This window comes from Sinohyriopsis cumingii, chromosome 4 (assembly GCF_028554795.1).
Source record: "Sinohyriopsis cumingii isolate HCF-2022 chromosome 4, ASM2855479v2, whole genome shotgun sequence".
In the NCBI taxonomy this organism is placed as follows: domain Eukaryota; kingdom Metazoa; phylum Mollusca; class Bivalvia; order Unionida; family Unionidae; genus Sinohyriopsis; species Sinohyriopsis cumingii.
The window spans coordinates 83219271-83234432 of NC_142964.1; the positions used below are offsets into that span (position 1 = coordinate 83219271).

The 15162-nt window shown below is 35.2% G+C and overlaps 1 protein-coding gene across 8 annotated transcripts in view; it reads right to left on the reverse strand.

Moving 5' to 3' along the window:
- Positions 1–15162, reverse strand: part of LOC149801558 (uncharacterized) — a 190879-nt gene that overhangs the window by 140226 nt on the left and 35491 nt on the right. For all 8 annotated transcript variants that reach the window (XM_089955768.1, XM_089955767.1, XM_089955773.1 and 5 more), the window contains exon 4: positions 7868–7949. In XM_089955768.1, coding sequence (XP_089811894.1) covers positions 7868–7949 — 82 coding nt within the window. The remainder of the gene's footprint in view (positions 1–7867; positions 7950–15162) is intronic.

Here is a 15162-nt window from a genome sequence, read left to right on the forward strand (position 1 = left end):
CTGGCTGTCTGACCAGCACAATTTTTATCTCAAATCAGATTGGATGAGTGTGTCAAGTTTCATGGGAATCCTCCATGTAGTTTAGGAGATGTAGCAATAACAAGCTTGTGCTACTGGATGAAGGGACAACAAATGCCAGGACTAAAAACTATCCCACAAACTATTTTGGTCCATGACTAGAACAGTAGAGCCAGTAAAATCAGTAAAATCTAGGGCCCCTTAAATTGGGAATTTTTCATCATGAAACAAGTATTGTGTGGAATTGTTAACACATAGGCTTATGGTTTCTAACTTCTTAACCTTAAGCACTCATAACCTTTCTTGCAATTTATTTTCAGATGCTGATATATAACCAAATAAAAATATTATAAACCAAATTTTTAAAAAAATATTTTGTTCCTGATATTTTATAGAAGTTACCTTTTTAAATAGAAGAGATAGTAGAAGGTGTTCTTATGTTCTTGATATAAAAATAGTTTTTTTATGACAAGTCCTAAATAGGAAATAAATTTATCTGTTTATTCATCTAACATAAAAATTTAGGCTGCATTATAAATAATATTTTATACTTACAGGTGCAATTGGAATAAAGGTGCCCTATGATTCTGTGGTACCATTAGTTTCACATATTAATGAAGATTTGTTGTCAAGGACATGAATATATGACGAATATTTACAAAGCAGACACAAAAAAAATAAACAAGCTAGAATACTAAGCATTATTTAAAACTATAATCGACTTGCCCTTTGAAGAAGAAAAAAAAACAAAATAGAATTTTCTATAAAAACAATATTTTATTCATTAGAAGAAGTCAAAAAAAAGTAATTTAGCATTTTATACTATGTCCTGTGACTCCACGTATCTCAGGCCATGTGTTGAAAAATGTACAAAATGTGTGTATCAACCATTATCAGTGTCAACTATCCATATATCGAGTCAAAAATAAAATGTTCTAATTATGGAAGGAATACTTGTCCCTGTGAAAATATGGAGCTGTCTGCTCTCTTTTCAACATTTAGATAATGAATATATGTTAAAGAATCTGAATACTTACTGGGTCACCACCAGACAAAAGTCACCTTAGAGTCTGTTATTTCACCTAAACGGGCCTAAAAAAGCGAAGTTCACGTTGCACTAATTTCCTGACATTACCAAAATATCCCATCCACCTTTGTTTCAATGCAAGGTGTTAATAAACAAAGCAAACATTGAATTTTGTGTCAATTTTCCTTTCAAATGGGAAAAAGAAGTCTTGTGTTCTCAAGTCAATTTTAGCACCCGCTTGATGGTCATAAATACAAGAAATTAAACAGCAGTCAAATGAAATAACACCGAAAATGTACACGATCCACTGAAGAACGAGTGAAAAATTTAAATCCCAGTCTGAAGCAAATTATGATTTGTGGATTTTCCAGGTCCATTAATGACAAAATGAATCAATGTTTTCTCATACAGACATATGAAAAGTGGATTTCTGTTATGGAAGCTGTTGCCAATTTTTGACTGTAACCTATTTTCAAGGCTGCTGCTTAATGTCATACAACAAATGTAATGAAGCAAATAAGAAAATTCTAACATTTCTATAAACTTTTAATAATACTTTATCACTAATTTAATAATCAGAAATGAAACTATGCAGAAACATTAGTTTCAAGTGACTATTTTGAATTGCTGTGCCCACTTCTCCCTTTTTTTTAAACCAATTTGACCCCATAAAGGCTAGAGAGAGGTAATTTTGCCCAAATATTAGCATCTAGTTTGGACCCAGGACTGTTCTGGTGACCAAAGTGGTTAAGGCATCCACCTCTGATGTGGGAGCCATTAAAACTATCTGTATAATTTTCATGTATAAATGATATGATCTATTTTAATTTTGTTAGTCAGTTGCTAAAATATAAAGATTTCAAATGAAAAAAGTGGATCTTGCATGCATTTTCTAGAAATTTTGTGTGAAGAGTTTATTTACTGCTTTTAGAATCCTTATGGAAATATATTTACTTTAATTAATATAAATCTTAATAAATACAACTCGCCTTCATTATAACATAGCAGTCTAGGCCCTAAACCAAAGACTTCATTTTTGTAATTAACTGCATCATATTAAAAATCACAAAATACTGATGACAGGCATGATATACCAAACAGTGGTGTCTACAGCAGTATGGTGTTTTGCAAAGATTATGAAGATATCAGACTAAGTTTCACCTTGTTTTCTTTCAACAATACACTGATGTGATTCTGGTCATGGTTTCATAGCAGCACTGCATTATGTCCAGAATTGTGCTATAATTAGTGCGTGTGTCAACTGCCATGAATCGGGACCCCGAGTGGCCGAGTGGTCTAAAGCGTTCTCCGTTACGGATCACTGCCATCTCACCTCTATCTGAATGGGTTCAAGTCTAGGATTCGGCTAATGTGGGTATGTGAGAAAGCTTTCCAGTTGATTCTCGTGGGTCAGTGGTTCTTTCCGGGGTTTTCCCGGGTTCTTCCTCCACCATTAATACTGGCCGCCATGTATAGCCTATCGTGTGCTGAAAAATGGCATTAAACCCTACAACAACAACTGCCATGAATCTGGGACAAAAACTTAAAAGTTCACCCTGAAGACATCAGGAAATCTTTTTTTTTGAACAATAAGATTGGTAAGAGCGATGGATACTGAAAGCAATTTAATGAACACAAAAACATGTGAGAGAAATCAAGCTGCTCAAAACAAAAGACCAACATAATATTTTTTTATTTCTGAGCCTAAAATGTTTAAGATTTATTTTTTCCTTAGTCACACATCAAATGAATGTAATTTTACAATGAGACAATGAAGGATGGACACACAAATTCATTTCTACCAAGAAATATTTTCCCAAGACCAATTAGTATGTCACAATACACAATGGATTCTTAGGAAGGGTTATTATATATACACAAAAGTACACGTTTTATTGAGGGTCAGCAGAAAAGATGAATGATATAGGCATTTTCACAATTCATATCAAATGGGTTCTTTCCCTACCCACTCCACCCATCCGAATCTAAGCAACACACGAATGTTGTTTTGTATTTCAAGCTGTCAATGGGTACCCGGTTATTCGAGTAACCATCTGTTGATAGTAATAAACTGGGCAACCAGGTAACCATTAGGAATATATAAAAAAAAACAAACAACATGTTTCCAAGATCAAAGACATCAGGAGTGAGTGAGATACAGAATAACAATTACAATCTGAGGCTCATGTTGTATGTTTACTGGCTGTTGTGCATTTATCCAACATTAGACCACTATCTTATTTCCTTATTTTCTAGTGATAGTAACTGTACATGAAACCATTTCAAGAAAACAGAAGAGTCTCTTGAACGCGAAACCACATGTCACAGATTCATTATATTTTGATACACACATACATAGTGGACCAGTCAAAATTGAAAAAGATAAACAGGCTTTATCGATGAGGCTCATGGATATTATAACATGGTTTTCAATAGACATGTACATTCTGGTTTTGATGCGTGGAATTAAAAAAATTACCCATTTTTGATGCGCGGAAATCTTGACTTGTGGGTCTTTTTGATGCACATAGATTTGGGCAGGAAGATCAATCTAATTGCCCCTGATTCCCTTCCAGTTAAGTTTCTTACTAAGAGTACGCTGTCCATAATAAATTTACTGTAGGAAACACTGATTAACATCTGCTCGACAACAGTTTACACCTTTACGGCCAATAATGTCACACCAATGAAAGATATATATGAACTGGACAGTGCTAACAGTTCACTATGTCATGCTCAGATGCAACTGAGCTAAGCTGGATTGTCTTGAGATTACGTCTGAAGTTTATGATAGAGGAAGAGAAAACAATTATGACATGAATGGACTGCCTTTTGATCAAATATCAGCACTGGTATGTTTGGAAATCAAATTATAATCAACTGGTCATAACTGGAGCATATCATTATGGCCGCTCGCAAAACAGGTTGTCAACGGAAGTGGAGCAACTTTAATTGTTTTATTGGCAAGTCGCTTCATTTAGTGGGATGTTGAAAATTTCAGAAACATTTATGACTTTACTGGATTCATTTCTGATAAAACATCAGAATTTGTTTGATTGCCCTTTAAATTATAATCAGTTAGACAAAACGGGAATATAAGGCTTCTCGCTAAGCTAGTTTCTGGAGTGGGATTGTGTTTTTTTGGTGAATAATTTCCTTAAATCGGCAAAACTTTTAAGACCTCAAACGTTTTAATTAATGGATCAATCAGAAAAAAATTAAATGGACATAACACTCCGTGCACACATCTGAACTTTAAAGTCACAATGGAGCAAAGAAGTATATTTTCTTTTCTGTCTCAGTCTCGGAAACGACCTGGCGGCGCTGAATTTTCTGGGACTGAGGCTCCAAAGAAACAGAAAGATAGTGTCAGCACTGAGGAAAAGATGAAGGGTCAATCTCTAAAATTTGTTAGAAAATTTAAGGATGAGTGGAAAAGTGAACTGACAGTTCTGTGATGTACATCCTTGATATTTGAATAATATATAACCTTCATAGATGCATGGGTATATTTTTGTATATAAAATGATTTGCGCAGTTGATAAAAGAATACATAGCTGTCAACTCTCCAGGCTCACAATTAGTGAAAACTGGGATGAAAATTAGTGAATTTTGACATGAATTCATGAAGTAATCTTCGAGTCAGGGAATATGTGTCAGAACAAATGTTCAGCATGGTCTCCAGCTGATAAAGGTAGATTGTGTTCAACAAAAAAACTTGCAAACAAGGCTACAGCATTGGTAGATTGCAGGTCTTCCATCGATGGCTTAAAATATTCCAGAGCTGAAATCTGCTGCAAGTTCTTAATTTTCCCAAACTCTATGTGCTTTTTCCTACCAATGTGCTTCCTTACATCATCTCTGCCACCATGCCCAATTCTAACGTTTGTAGCACACGGTGTGAAAAAAGCATGATGTATATCGGGGTGTTTGATGGCTGAATGCATGGCCAATTTTTGGTACATTCCAAACTAAACTTCACTTTTTGTGCAATACATTCATTTCTTTTCCTTGTTTGCGAAGACATTTTCAAGATGCGGTGCCAAATGGTAATTCAAATCAGTGTTTATGGCGCATGCAAGGAGTAAAATTCCAGTTAGGCCCCAGTTTCTCTCAAAAGCAACTGTAAAACTACTCTTATACATATAGATTAAAATGTGCTAAAATGTTTGCTACCGGGCCAACTGTACCAATCAGCTATAATACCACTAATACCGCAACCAGTAGTACCGGACCGTTTTGGCAATTGCCAATATCACAACTAGCATGATTTTTTTGCATGCGGCGTGAATCCGTGAATTGCTGAAAAAATAGTTAAATTCATGCAAATTCATGAGGGTTTGCAGCAATGCAGAATATGATGAAAAGTTGAAAATATAATAAATAATCCTCTCTCTGTTTCATATATAAAATATACACACATTAACATATAGTTAGAAAGAGAAACACTTTTATAAAAATAAGATTGTATATTTCTTACAAAATACAATACAGGCATTTCTCGTTATTCAGCACAAGACAATAAATCTTAACCAACATTTGTTTCCACCAATTACGAAAAATCACAGCTCACGACTATCCAAAAGAATTGACTCTTGAGATATTTGTTTTGACTCTTGAAATTTTCATTTTGACTCCTGAGATTTAGGGTCAAGGATCAGCTGACTCTTCAGTTTGGAAATCTATTGAGAACCCTGTTATATGACTGAAAAAATGTTACAGGTGACGGATTTTATTAAACTTAAAAATATGCTGCATCAGCAAAAGGACAAATCAAAGCACTTTACAAATTCTGAAAGAAGAATTTGACAATGGTGTAATACAGTATTCATCATTTGTGGATTTCACAACCATTTAGAAAAAGTTAAACATATAGACTAGTTAAAGTGTGTGTGTGTGTGATCTGGACTTTTTTAACGTAGCTTTAAAAAATTTTTTAGTCATATCACTAAGATGTCTGTAGTGTGGCAGTTTATAGTGATGTCTAGCACTGGTGCATCATGCCACAAACATGTAGCATGATGTCCCACCCAGTCACATTATCCTGACACCAGGCCGACCAGTCCTAATACTAACCTCTCAACGCTGAGCTTCATAAGGCAGCTAGTTAAAGTGAGTTTTATGCATAGTGTATCAATTGTTTTGTGTCTATCTCTCATACTAAGTGATAATCCTGTTATGTATATTTAATTTAATTGTTTGTCTGTTAGTTTGAAATTTGTTGTTTTCCATTACATGCTATTGTATTGAAACACTGTTTACTGGATTTGACAGTGTCCAGAATTGATTTTTTTAATTTATTTTTTAATTTTCAATGAAAACAACTAAAAATAGAAACACTGTATCTTGTTGCTGACCTTGTTCCAAAATCAGTGACAGTTTTGGTTAAAAAAAAAACTTGTTTAAAAATTTCTTGGTAATATCTTTTTCAGAGTAAGTATCACTAAGTTGAGTCAAGGTCATACCTGGACTACGTAACATCAAGCATGTGTCCATTGGTAAACAAACTTTTATTTCTCCAAAGGATGAACTTTTGCCCCTTATCTGGGAATTTGTTTTTTGTTTTACTAAGTTGTATAACTAATGGTTTTGATAAATGTTGATCTGTCATGCTCTAACATCTGACACGTTCAGTTGTATTATGTTGTGACTAGTTTGGGCTGATTTAATTTTTCTTCAAATTACTGAATTCAAGTGATTGTCTTCTCTGGAAATACAAAAGTGCTCTGATAATTCTTGGACAAAGACATTTACTGGAATTTATACGGAATTCAAAAACTGGAATAATATTTTCTGTGATTCAACAAGAAACTGTTGACACATCAGTACAATGCTGACTATTACAGACGTCATCGTCTTCCATCTTGAATTTCATCGGGATTTGAACTGCGATTCACTTAGAACTTTTCATTCATAGGACTTGTGGGTTTTTTTAATTCTTGGATTACAATATGGATTTAATTTGCAATACCTTAAGTTCTTTTTTCTTATTTTTTTACTCTGCAGCCAAGGGAAATAAATTATTTGTTAAATTTTACAAAGCATATTGTCTTCACTCTTTCTGTTACTTATTTTAAGAGCACAGACTTGTAAGAATCAGCAAAGATTTATCCACTTTCTGACAAGAATTTTAACAGGAGATCCAGGTAAGTAGGAAAAATAATGGTACATTTTTCATAGTTTTCTGTAATTATGGCATGTAAAATATAAATAGCTCTTTTTATGCTCAGACTGCACTTTTTTTGCCACTTACATTAGTATTAATTATGCTTATACCTCTCTGGGAGTTGGCATGTATGAACCTACAACAAAGCAGTTCAGGTTCACATTTGATACAATTTCCCTTTGATCAGGTACCCAGGTAACCGATCATTTGGATCAATGGGTACCCAAGTAGAAGTTTCTTTTGACAGCTTTATTTGTATTTATTACCTAGCCAGTATGTTTTCTAAATATTTATTGATTATGCTTTCTAAATATTTTATTGATTACGAGTGTGAATTGAGATTTATAAAAGTTCAATTTGGTGCATCTAAGAATATCTAGGCACATATGTCGACGAATATGCCTAAATAGTTCCAAGTCAGGTATGTGATACACATTAAACATCTTTATCAAATTCAGATTAATCATGTACATCTAAGATTAAATGCATATGCAATAAATATAGAGATCAGGAAATTTATTCTGTTATTACAAGTAAAAGTTTGAATTATTTAAGGCATATCCTACAAATCCACATTTGTATTAGAAGTAATAGCTTATACTAGTATTACAATCAGTCAAGTTTATGACTCCCAGTCTACAAAGTGCCATACAAACCTTGTGAGTTCTTCCCGTATCTTGCAGGGATCAGCAGCATAGAACTTTACTCCAAAGTATAAAGTGTATGGCAGACTGCAATCTGAAAATTATAAAATATAGATGTCAATGGCTGATCAACCCTATTACCAGTCTAAATCATCACATTATAACATGCACCAAACTCTCAATGTAGACTGAAGTGCTTTCATGTTATGTGCATGCAGGTAGATCTGAATCCATTTTTGTCTTAAAATTATGAGTTGAACAAACTTCAAACACATTGATTTGTCAGTACATTATACTACAACAAATCAGGCTCTGGGCTGTTCAAATTTGGGTGTACACAGATAATATTGTACGCTTGATGGACATTGTAAATCAATAATAACTACATGAACAACCACCTTATTTAAGGAACACTACACCAACTGATACTTTCTCTGAAAGTAGATACAGTTACTTGCCTTTGCATCAGGTCAATTTACATCTTTCATATAGCATACCTACAGGTAAAATCCAATTTACTATGTTGCCATTGACAAGAACTGCACCAGATGCATTGTCAAGGTTTTCTATGGTGTTGAGTAGTTTTGCATTTAAGTTGTATAAATGCATGGTGGCCCACAAGGCTGCATGCCATACCTGGTCAAAAGCCATCCTGCTGTCAGTAAAGACATGATATAGGTCCTGTTGATGCTGGAGATATTTTTCACAGAGGATTTTAAGATTGAAAATCTGTTCTACAGTGTTATGTCCTGCTCTGTAATCTGCCCGTTCTTCAGCAATGATGTGCTTGCTCTGCTTGGCATTTCAGTCTGTTGAGAATGGTCTAAAGCATAACCTTGCCTGAATGACTGGCATAGCTGCAATTCCCTTTCTTAGGAAGTGTGACGATCATAGACTGGCTACATGGGGTGGGCCTTTCTCCCATTTGCCAGATTTTACTGCAGATTGTTTTGAGGACATCTATCAAGGAGGTCCCTCTTGCTTGAACAAATTCTGGTATATTGTCTACCCAGCTGACTTCCCTTTCTTGAGTATCTCTACATTTTCCCTGAGGATAAGGTGGTGAGCCAATATTGTGGCCAGTGGGAAGTTTAGTACAGCTTGGTCTCCAGAACTTTCCTGGTTGCAAAGTTCTAAACAATATTCTGTCCATGTGTTAAAAATCTCTTGATCATCTGTGAGATTGGTTCAGGACCCCAGTCAGAGTCAAACAGGGGTGCCTCCTCTGACCCATTCTCTTCAACCTCTACCTGGAAACGATCAAATCTGATGCCTTGGAAGGCCACAAGGACAGTGTTGGTGCTGGAGGCAAAACAATCACCAATGAACCATCTCAAACAAGTACCACTAAGATATGGGATAGAGACAATGCCATTGACAAACAACCTGAGTGGCATCCAAAATGGACAGATATTCACCATTTTGCTATATGCAGAAAAACATAAAAATGTTTGAAACACTTGGTCTACACATAATAAAGAAATATTTACTGACTGGAATGAAGTTTGAGAATGATTATACAAATTGTAATCAAAATGTGTTCCATTGTATTTTTGGGGCGTTGCAGTTTTTATGGAATGGGTGCTTGGTAAAGGTGTCAACAGGTACCTGGTTACTCACATGCTCTTGCCTTTCGTAATTACCCGGATAATACAATTAACTATACAGTACCTGTTTAGTTCATGTTAAACAAAGAGTTTCCACGTTCAGATCAAAGATTATGTCTGGTAACCATTAGGAGCAAGCAAGACACAGAATAACAAGTACATTTATAGGTCTGTGTCGTTTGACTATTGACTGGTGTGTGTTTATTCAACGTAGAACTCCATCAACTGATCTTATATTTCTGGCATGTGCTACCATTTGGCTATGTATGTCAAAATGTTTCCTTACTTTCAATTTATCTTAACTGTACATGATGTGTTTCCAAGAAAACAGGTTTCATGAATTGAAAACCATGTATCACAAATTCATTATAATTTGATACACACTTAAGCAGCAAACCAGTTTATATTAGAAAAACCTAATGCCAAATATTAAGTGAAATGGGATTAATCAAATGTTATTTGACTAAAAACTGTTAGAGGGATTTTGTTAAAAATTTAAGAACATGTTGCATCAAGAAAAGGACAAATCAATAACGCTTAATGTTTTGAAAGTGGAATTCTACAGTGATGTAATTCAGCATTCAGAATTCGTGGGTTTGACTTTATGACCTTTCAGCAAAGTTAAACATGTGAAGTAGACTAGTTAAAGGGAATGATGTGTATAAATAATGTATCATTTGTTTTGCTTCTATATTCTTGTACTAATCAGTTTTGATTTAGCCAATTTGTGATAAGAATTTTAACTAACTGCAAATTCAGGTAAGTAGTTATGTAATTATGGCATATAAAAAATAGATTACTCTTTTATGTTCATATTAGTAATAATCATGCTGATACCTCTTAGGGGGCTCAGCATGTATGAACTTACAACAAAGCAATTTAGGTTCAGAATTAATATAATTTCCCTTTAATTGGATACCCAGGTAATCAATCATTAGGATTGATGGGTACCTGGTTGCCTTTTCCTAAATTTATGACATCATTAGTGACAAGCTTCAAGTATTTACATGTAGGTGCTATCACCTCTGATGAAGAGGTCTAAAACCTGAGGTTCTTTCCAGGATTGTACAGACAACAACTGCTGTGGCTAGGGTGAAGCCTCTTTGGAAGGAAAGTAACATCAAGATTGGGTCCAAGATCAAGCTTTTGCAGTCCTCATCATGTCCATATTCCTGTATGCATGTAAGACAGGGACCTAGACAGCAGAACTAAATATATGAATCCATGCCTTACTCAGAGACGAGATGTTATTGAAGGATTCTGATTGTTGTTGTTGTTGTTGTTGTAGGGTTTAACGCCATTTTTCAGCACACGATAGGCTATACATGGCGGCCAGTATTAATGGTGGAGGAAGAACCCGGGGAAAACCTCGGAAAGAACCACCGACCCATGAGAAGCTACTGGCAAGCTTTCTAACATACCCACATTAGCTGAATCCGAGACTCAAACCCACGCAGACAGAGGTGAGATGGCAGTGATCCCTAACAGAAAGCACTTTAGACCACTTGGCCACTTGGGGCCCCAAAGGATTCTGAAAATCTTAGACCATGCTTCTAATGAGGAGGTGAGCATTAGAATCCAAGGTGCAATTCGACCATTTGAAGATCACCTTGATGAAGAAATGCAAACTAAGATGTTATGGTCATGTTTCACACTCATCTGGCCTGTCAAAGACAATCCCATAGGGTACATTGAAAGGAAACAGAAAACTAGGCAGAAAGAAAGAAAATATGGGATGATAACATCAAAGAGTGGCCAGGCATGGACTTTGCAAAGTCACAAAAAGCAGTGGGGAACTGGACACAATGGAGAGATATTGTCATAAAGTCATCAGTGGCACCCCTTTGACCAGCCAGGTTACAGGAGAAATGAAACATGTAAAATCTGCATATAACTGTCAAAATTACTTAAAAACAGATGCTATTATACCCCAAATGACCTCTGACCTCTGGAGCTCTCCTCTGCATAAAAGCAACATTGTTTGTTGTTGTTCTTCTTCTAGGGTTTAACGCCATTTTTCAGCACAAGATAGGCTATACATGGCAGCCAGTATAACTGGTGGAGGAAGAACCCTGAAAAACCCAGGGAAGAACCACCGACCCAAGAGAAGCTACTGGCAGGCTTTCCCACGTACCCACGCTAGCCGAGCCTTGGACTTGAACCCACGCAGACAGAGGTGAGAACCATTCTTGCATAGTAGGCATTATTACTGTAGCTATCATGGGTCAAATTAAAAATATTTACAACTTAAACATGTTGAAAAATATCTAGCATGCCTTCCACATAGATTTTAATGTAGTAATAATTTCAACCTTGTCCTGTCAAACAAAAAATGCAGCCCTTTTCCTTGTCCAGTTGAAAATTAAAATTTTAATAATACCAGACACTTAATAGGCCTAAGATTATACTGGATAGAATTACTTTCAGCTAGGAAACATTATACAATAAGTGATGGTTAATGTATGCTTCATTATACGGACAATCAGATTACCTTACTGCTAATACAAAATCAATCTGAGTATTCACTGCTTACAAATGTCACACAGAGACAAGTTTAAAGGTATAATTTGATTTGGTGGAAAGAATTTTGTTTAGTCAACAGGCATCTAATTAGGTCAGATATTTTGCCTGCAAGCAAATGTAAACACAAAATTGTTAACTTTGACTAAAATTTACCACCATACAAGCAGATACTAAATTTTATTCATGTTGATCCCCATGGTACTTTCAACTTGGTATACTCCACTGAAACTGCAATAATATAGATTTGTATTGTTTATAATATATATCGTTACCCAAGATATTTAGACCAAGTGGCCACAATGTCTTGTGCACAGAATAATTTATCTGACATGTATCTGCTCAAAAATTTGTTTTAACATCTTGTATTTAACAATGAGGGCAAAAATGTTCAAACAATTTGAATTTACTTGATATCTGCTTCCTCTATCAACTGTACCTGTGTCTGCAAAATATCAGGGATGGTTTCTGAATTTTTAGTTCAGTTCATGTACTCCAACAGATTTAGTATTATTGGGCCTGGTTCTTCGTTGCTTTTTAGCACACAACTCTAACGGTAATGGCTGAGTGTTATTTGTTATAATTCTTGATCACAGAACATTATATATGACCTCTCAGCCAAGCATGATAACCATCAATCAACTAATGCATAAAAGAAACTTGAATGACTCATTGCCAGAGTTAAAGAAAAATCTTTCAAAAACAACAAATATATGCATAGGATTTAAATTGTACTCTCATAAAAATTATATTTAAAAAAGAAAATACTTCCACGAGACTGGTGCTTTACTGGCCAAACCACAAATCCTTCACATAAGACCATTTCCCCCTTTTTAACTGCTGGGTACTGAAACCATCTCTAACATTCTTGAGAAATTCCAACATATACAGTATTTGGTAACAGACAAATTTTCTTAGGTCTGGATTAACTGTTTTTGTGGCAATATACCCTGAACATGATACACTGGAGATCAATGAACTTATCTCAAACAATGTCAAGATATTACCACATGCTTAGTTTGCTTAAATTTGTAAGTAATAATTTTTGGAAAGAATTTTTTTATATCTTAGTTGTATTACTGAAGGTATTTTTCATATATATCCACAAAGTGGTTTAACTCATTAACCCCTGGAGGTTTTTGTCGTTTTCACCTGAAATGCGAGTAGGAAACACATTTTGGTGGCTATTCTGAATGCATCTTAATACACTGACTTCCAACAGATCTTCTATTAGCCTAATGCCTAGTGGTGTTAGAAACATCATTTTCCATTGGTTATTTTGCTCGCACATGAGCAGAAGGGTAAAAGTTTGATTTTCTTTTTGCTTAACAGACCCATCATTTTTGTATCGAGACCACTCTATTCCAAATGCCCACCTTATCCTACTTTTTTGCCCAGGTTCACACGTCTGTGTGCAGTTCAAACTGGTCTGTCATAGATCTAAGCCAAAAAGTCTAAAATCTGGACACAAAATCAGATTCTGACCACAGGTGAATTTTGGTTGAAAAAAAAAAAAAAAAAAAACAGGTAAAAAAAATTAGGTTTTTCCCTCTGCATTCTGTAGTGCAACTAAAACATCCAGATTATTTGGTATCATTGTAGAGCTACATCTGTCTACTTTACTATTATACCACCCACTTTAGTGTATCATACATGACCTTGATGCTACAGAGCTCGGCAGTAGGCTACTACCTCCTGCCACGTAAATGCGGCACCAGGGGTTAATGAGTTAAGGATAAAAATCCACTTACACTTCTTTGTGTTATCATGCTTACAAGCCACTAGCACTAAAAACTTAAGACTGCTGATCCTAAAGACAATGTCATAGTGCTGACTATCAATTTTTCATTGGAATGCAATTAAGTACAAAGTCTGATCAAAGCTTGCTCATTGTTTTTCCCTAAGCCATTTACTGTTGTGATGATAAGTTATCAGTTCAGCCTGCACTACTTTTGAACCAGCTGGTATACTATGCAAATATTTCAATATGCTTTAATGTTTCCTGCCATCCTGAAACAAGAGTCCCTCGAAAAAACTGATGCTCTAGTGTCCAAAAAAGAATGTCCAAGAATTCAACATAAAACCATTTTGTTCTCTTTAGCTGCTGAGTGTTGAAACTATCTCTGATAAATCTTAAGTAATACTATTTTCAAATCTGTCACTGTGGTGACCATATTGGATCTATGACTGACACCATTTTCATCTAGGCCAAATAAAACACCATCAGGAGAGTTTGGGTGAAAACCTCATGCTGATATTACCATCCACTGAGAATTAGTTATAAGAATTTCAATATGTTCATTCAGTGCTCAAAATATCCAATAGTCTGAGGACAGATTAATACAATTTTCATTCAAAACAACTAGATATCACCATTATTCTTATAAAGAAAACTCGATGTCAATAAGTCTTTCCATTTAGGAGTAGCTTTAACAAAATTTTCAAGTTGGATGCCAAGGTATACATTGCAGATGTCAGATCAGTACCGTTTTCATCCAGGACCAAACAATATACCTTACGAACTCTTTTAGTGAAAATGCCATCATGATATGACCCCATATTCTGGAGAAGTAGCAATGACAAGATGTTCAAAACGGACACTAAGGTAGTAAGGTGGAACCATTTTCATTCGTTCTCATCTAGAGTCTTCTGTTGAAAACCCATGTCAATATAACTTTCTATTCAAAAGAAATAGCAACATTATTTTTGAGATGGTTGCCATGGTGGCCATAATGGATATCACCAAGTCTTTTAGTGAAAACCCTATGTTGATATGACCATCAATTCCTCCAGAGTACCCATAACAAAAATGTCAGCATAAACTCAGTGGTGGCCATCTTGGATGCCAGAGCAGCATTATTTTATTGGGGACCAACTTGACTCTGGGATGAATGTGGATAAAGTTTGAAGGCAATCCCCCAATTAGTTTAGGAGGGTAAGAGATGAATAACTTGTGCTAAATGATGGACAGAAGTCGGACAAGAGACAACAAGCCATCCATAATCTCTCTGGGTCTATGACCAATAGAGTTAAAAACTAATGTGTTAAATAAACATGCTGTCACCTAATTCCAAGCCCCATGACTCAAATGATATCTTTTCTTACTGCTTCTTGCATAAGTAACTAAAAATAATCACAGAACATTATCAACTCATTTACCCATTACTTTCTGTACCTAGC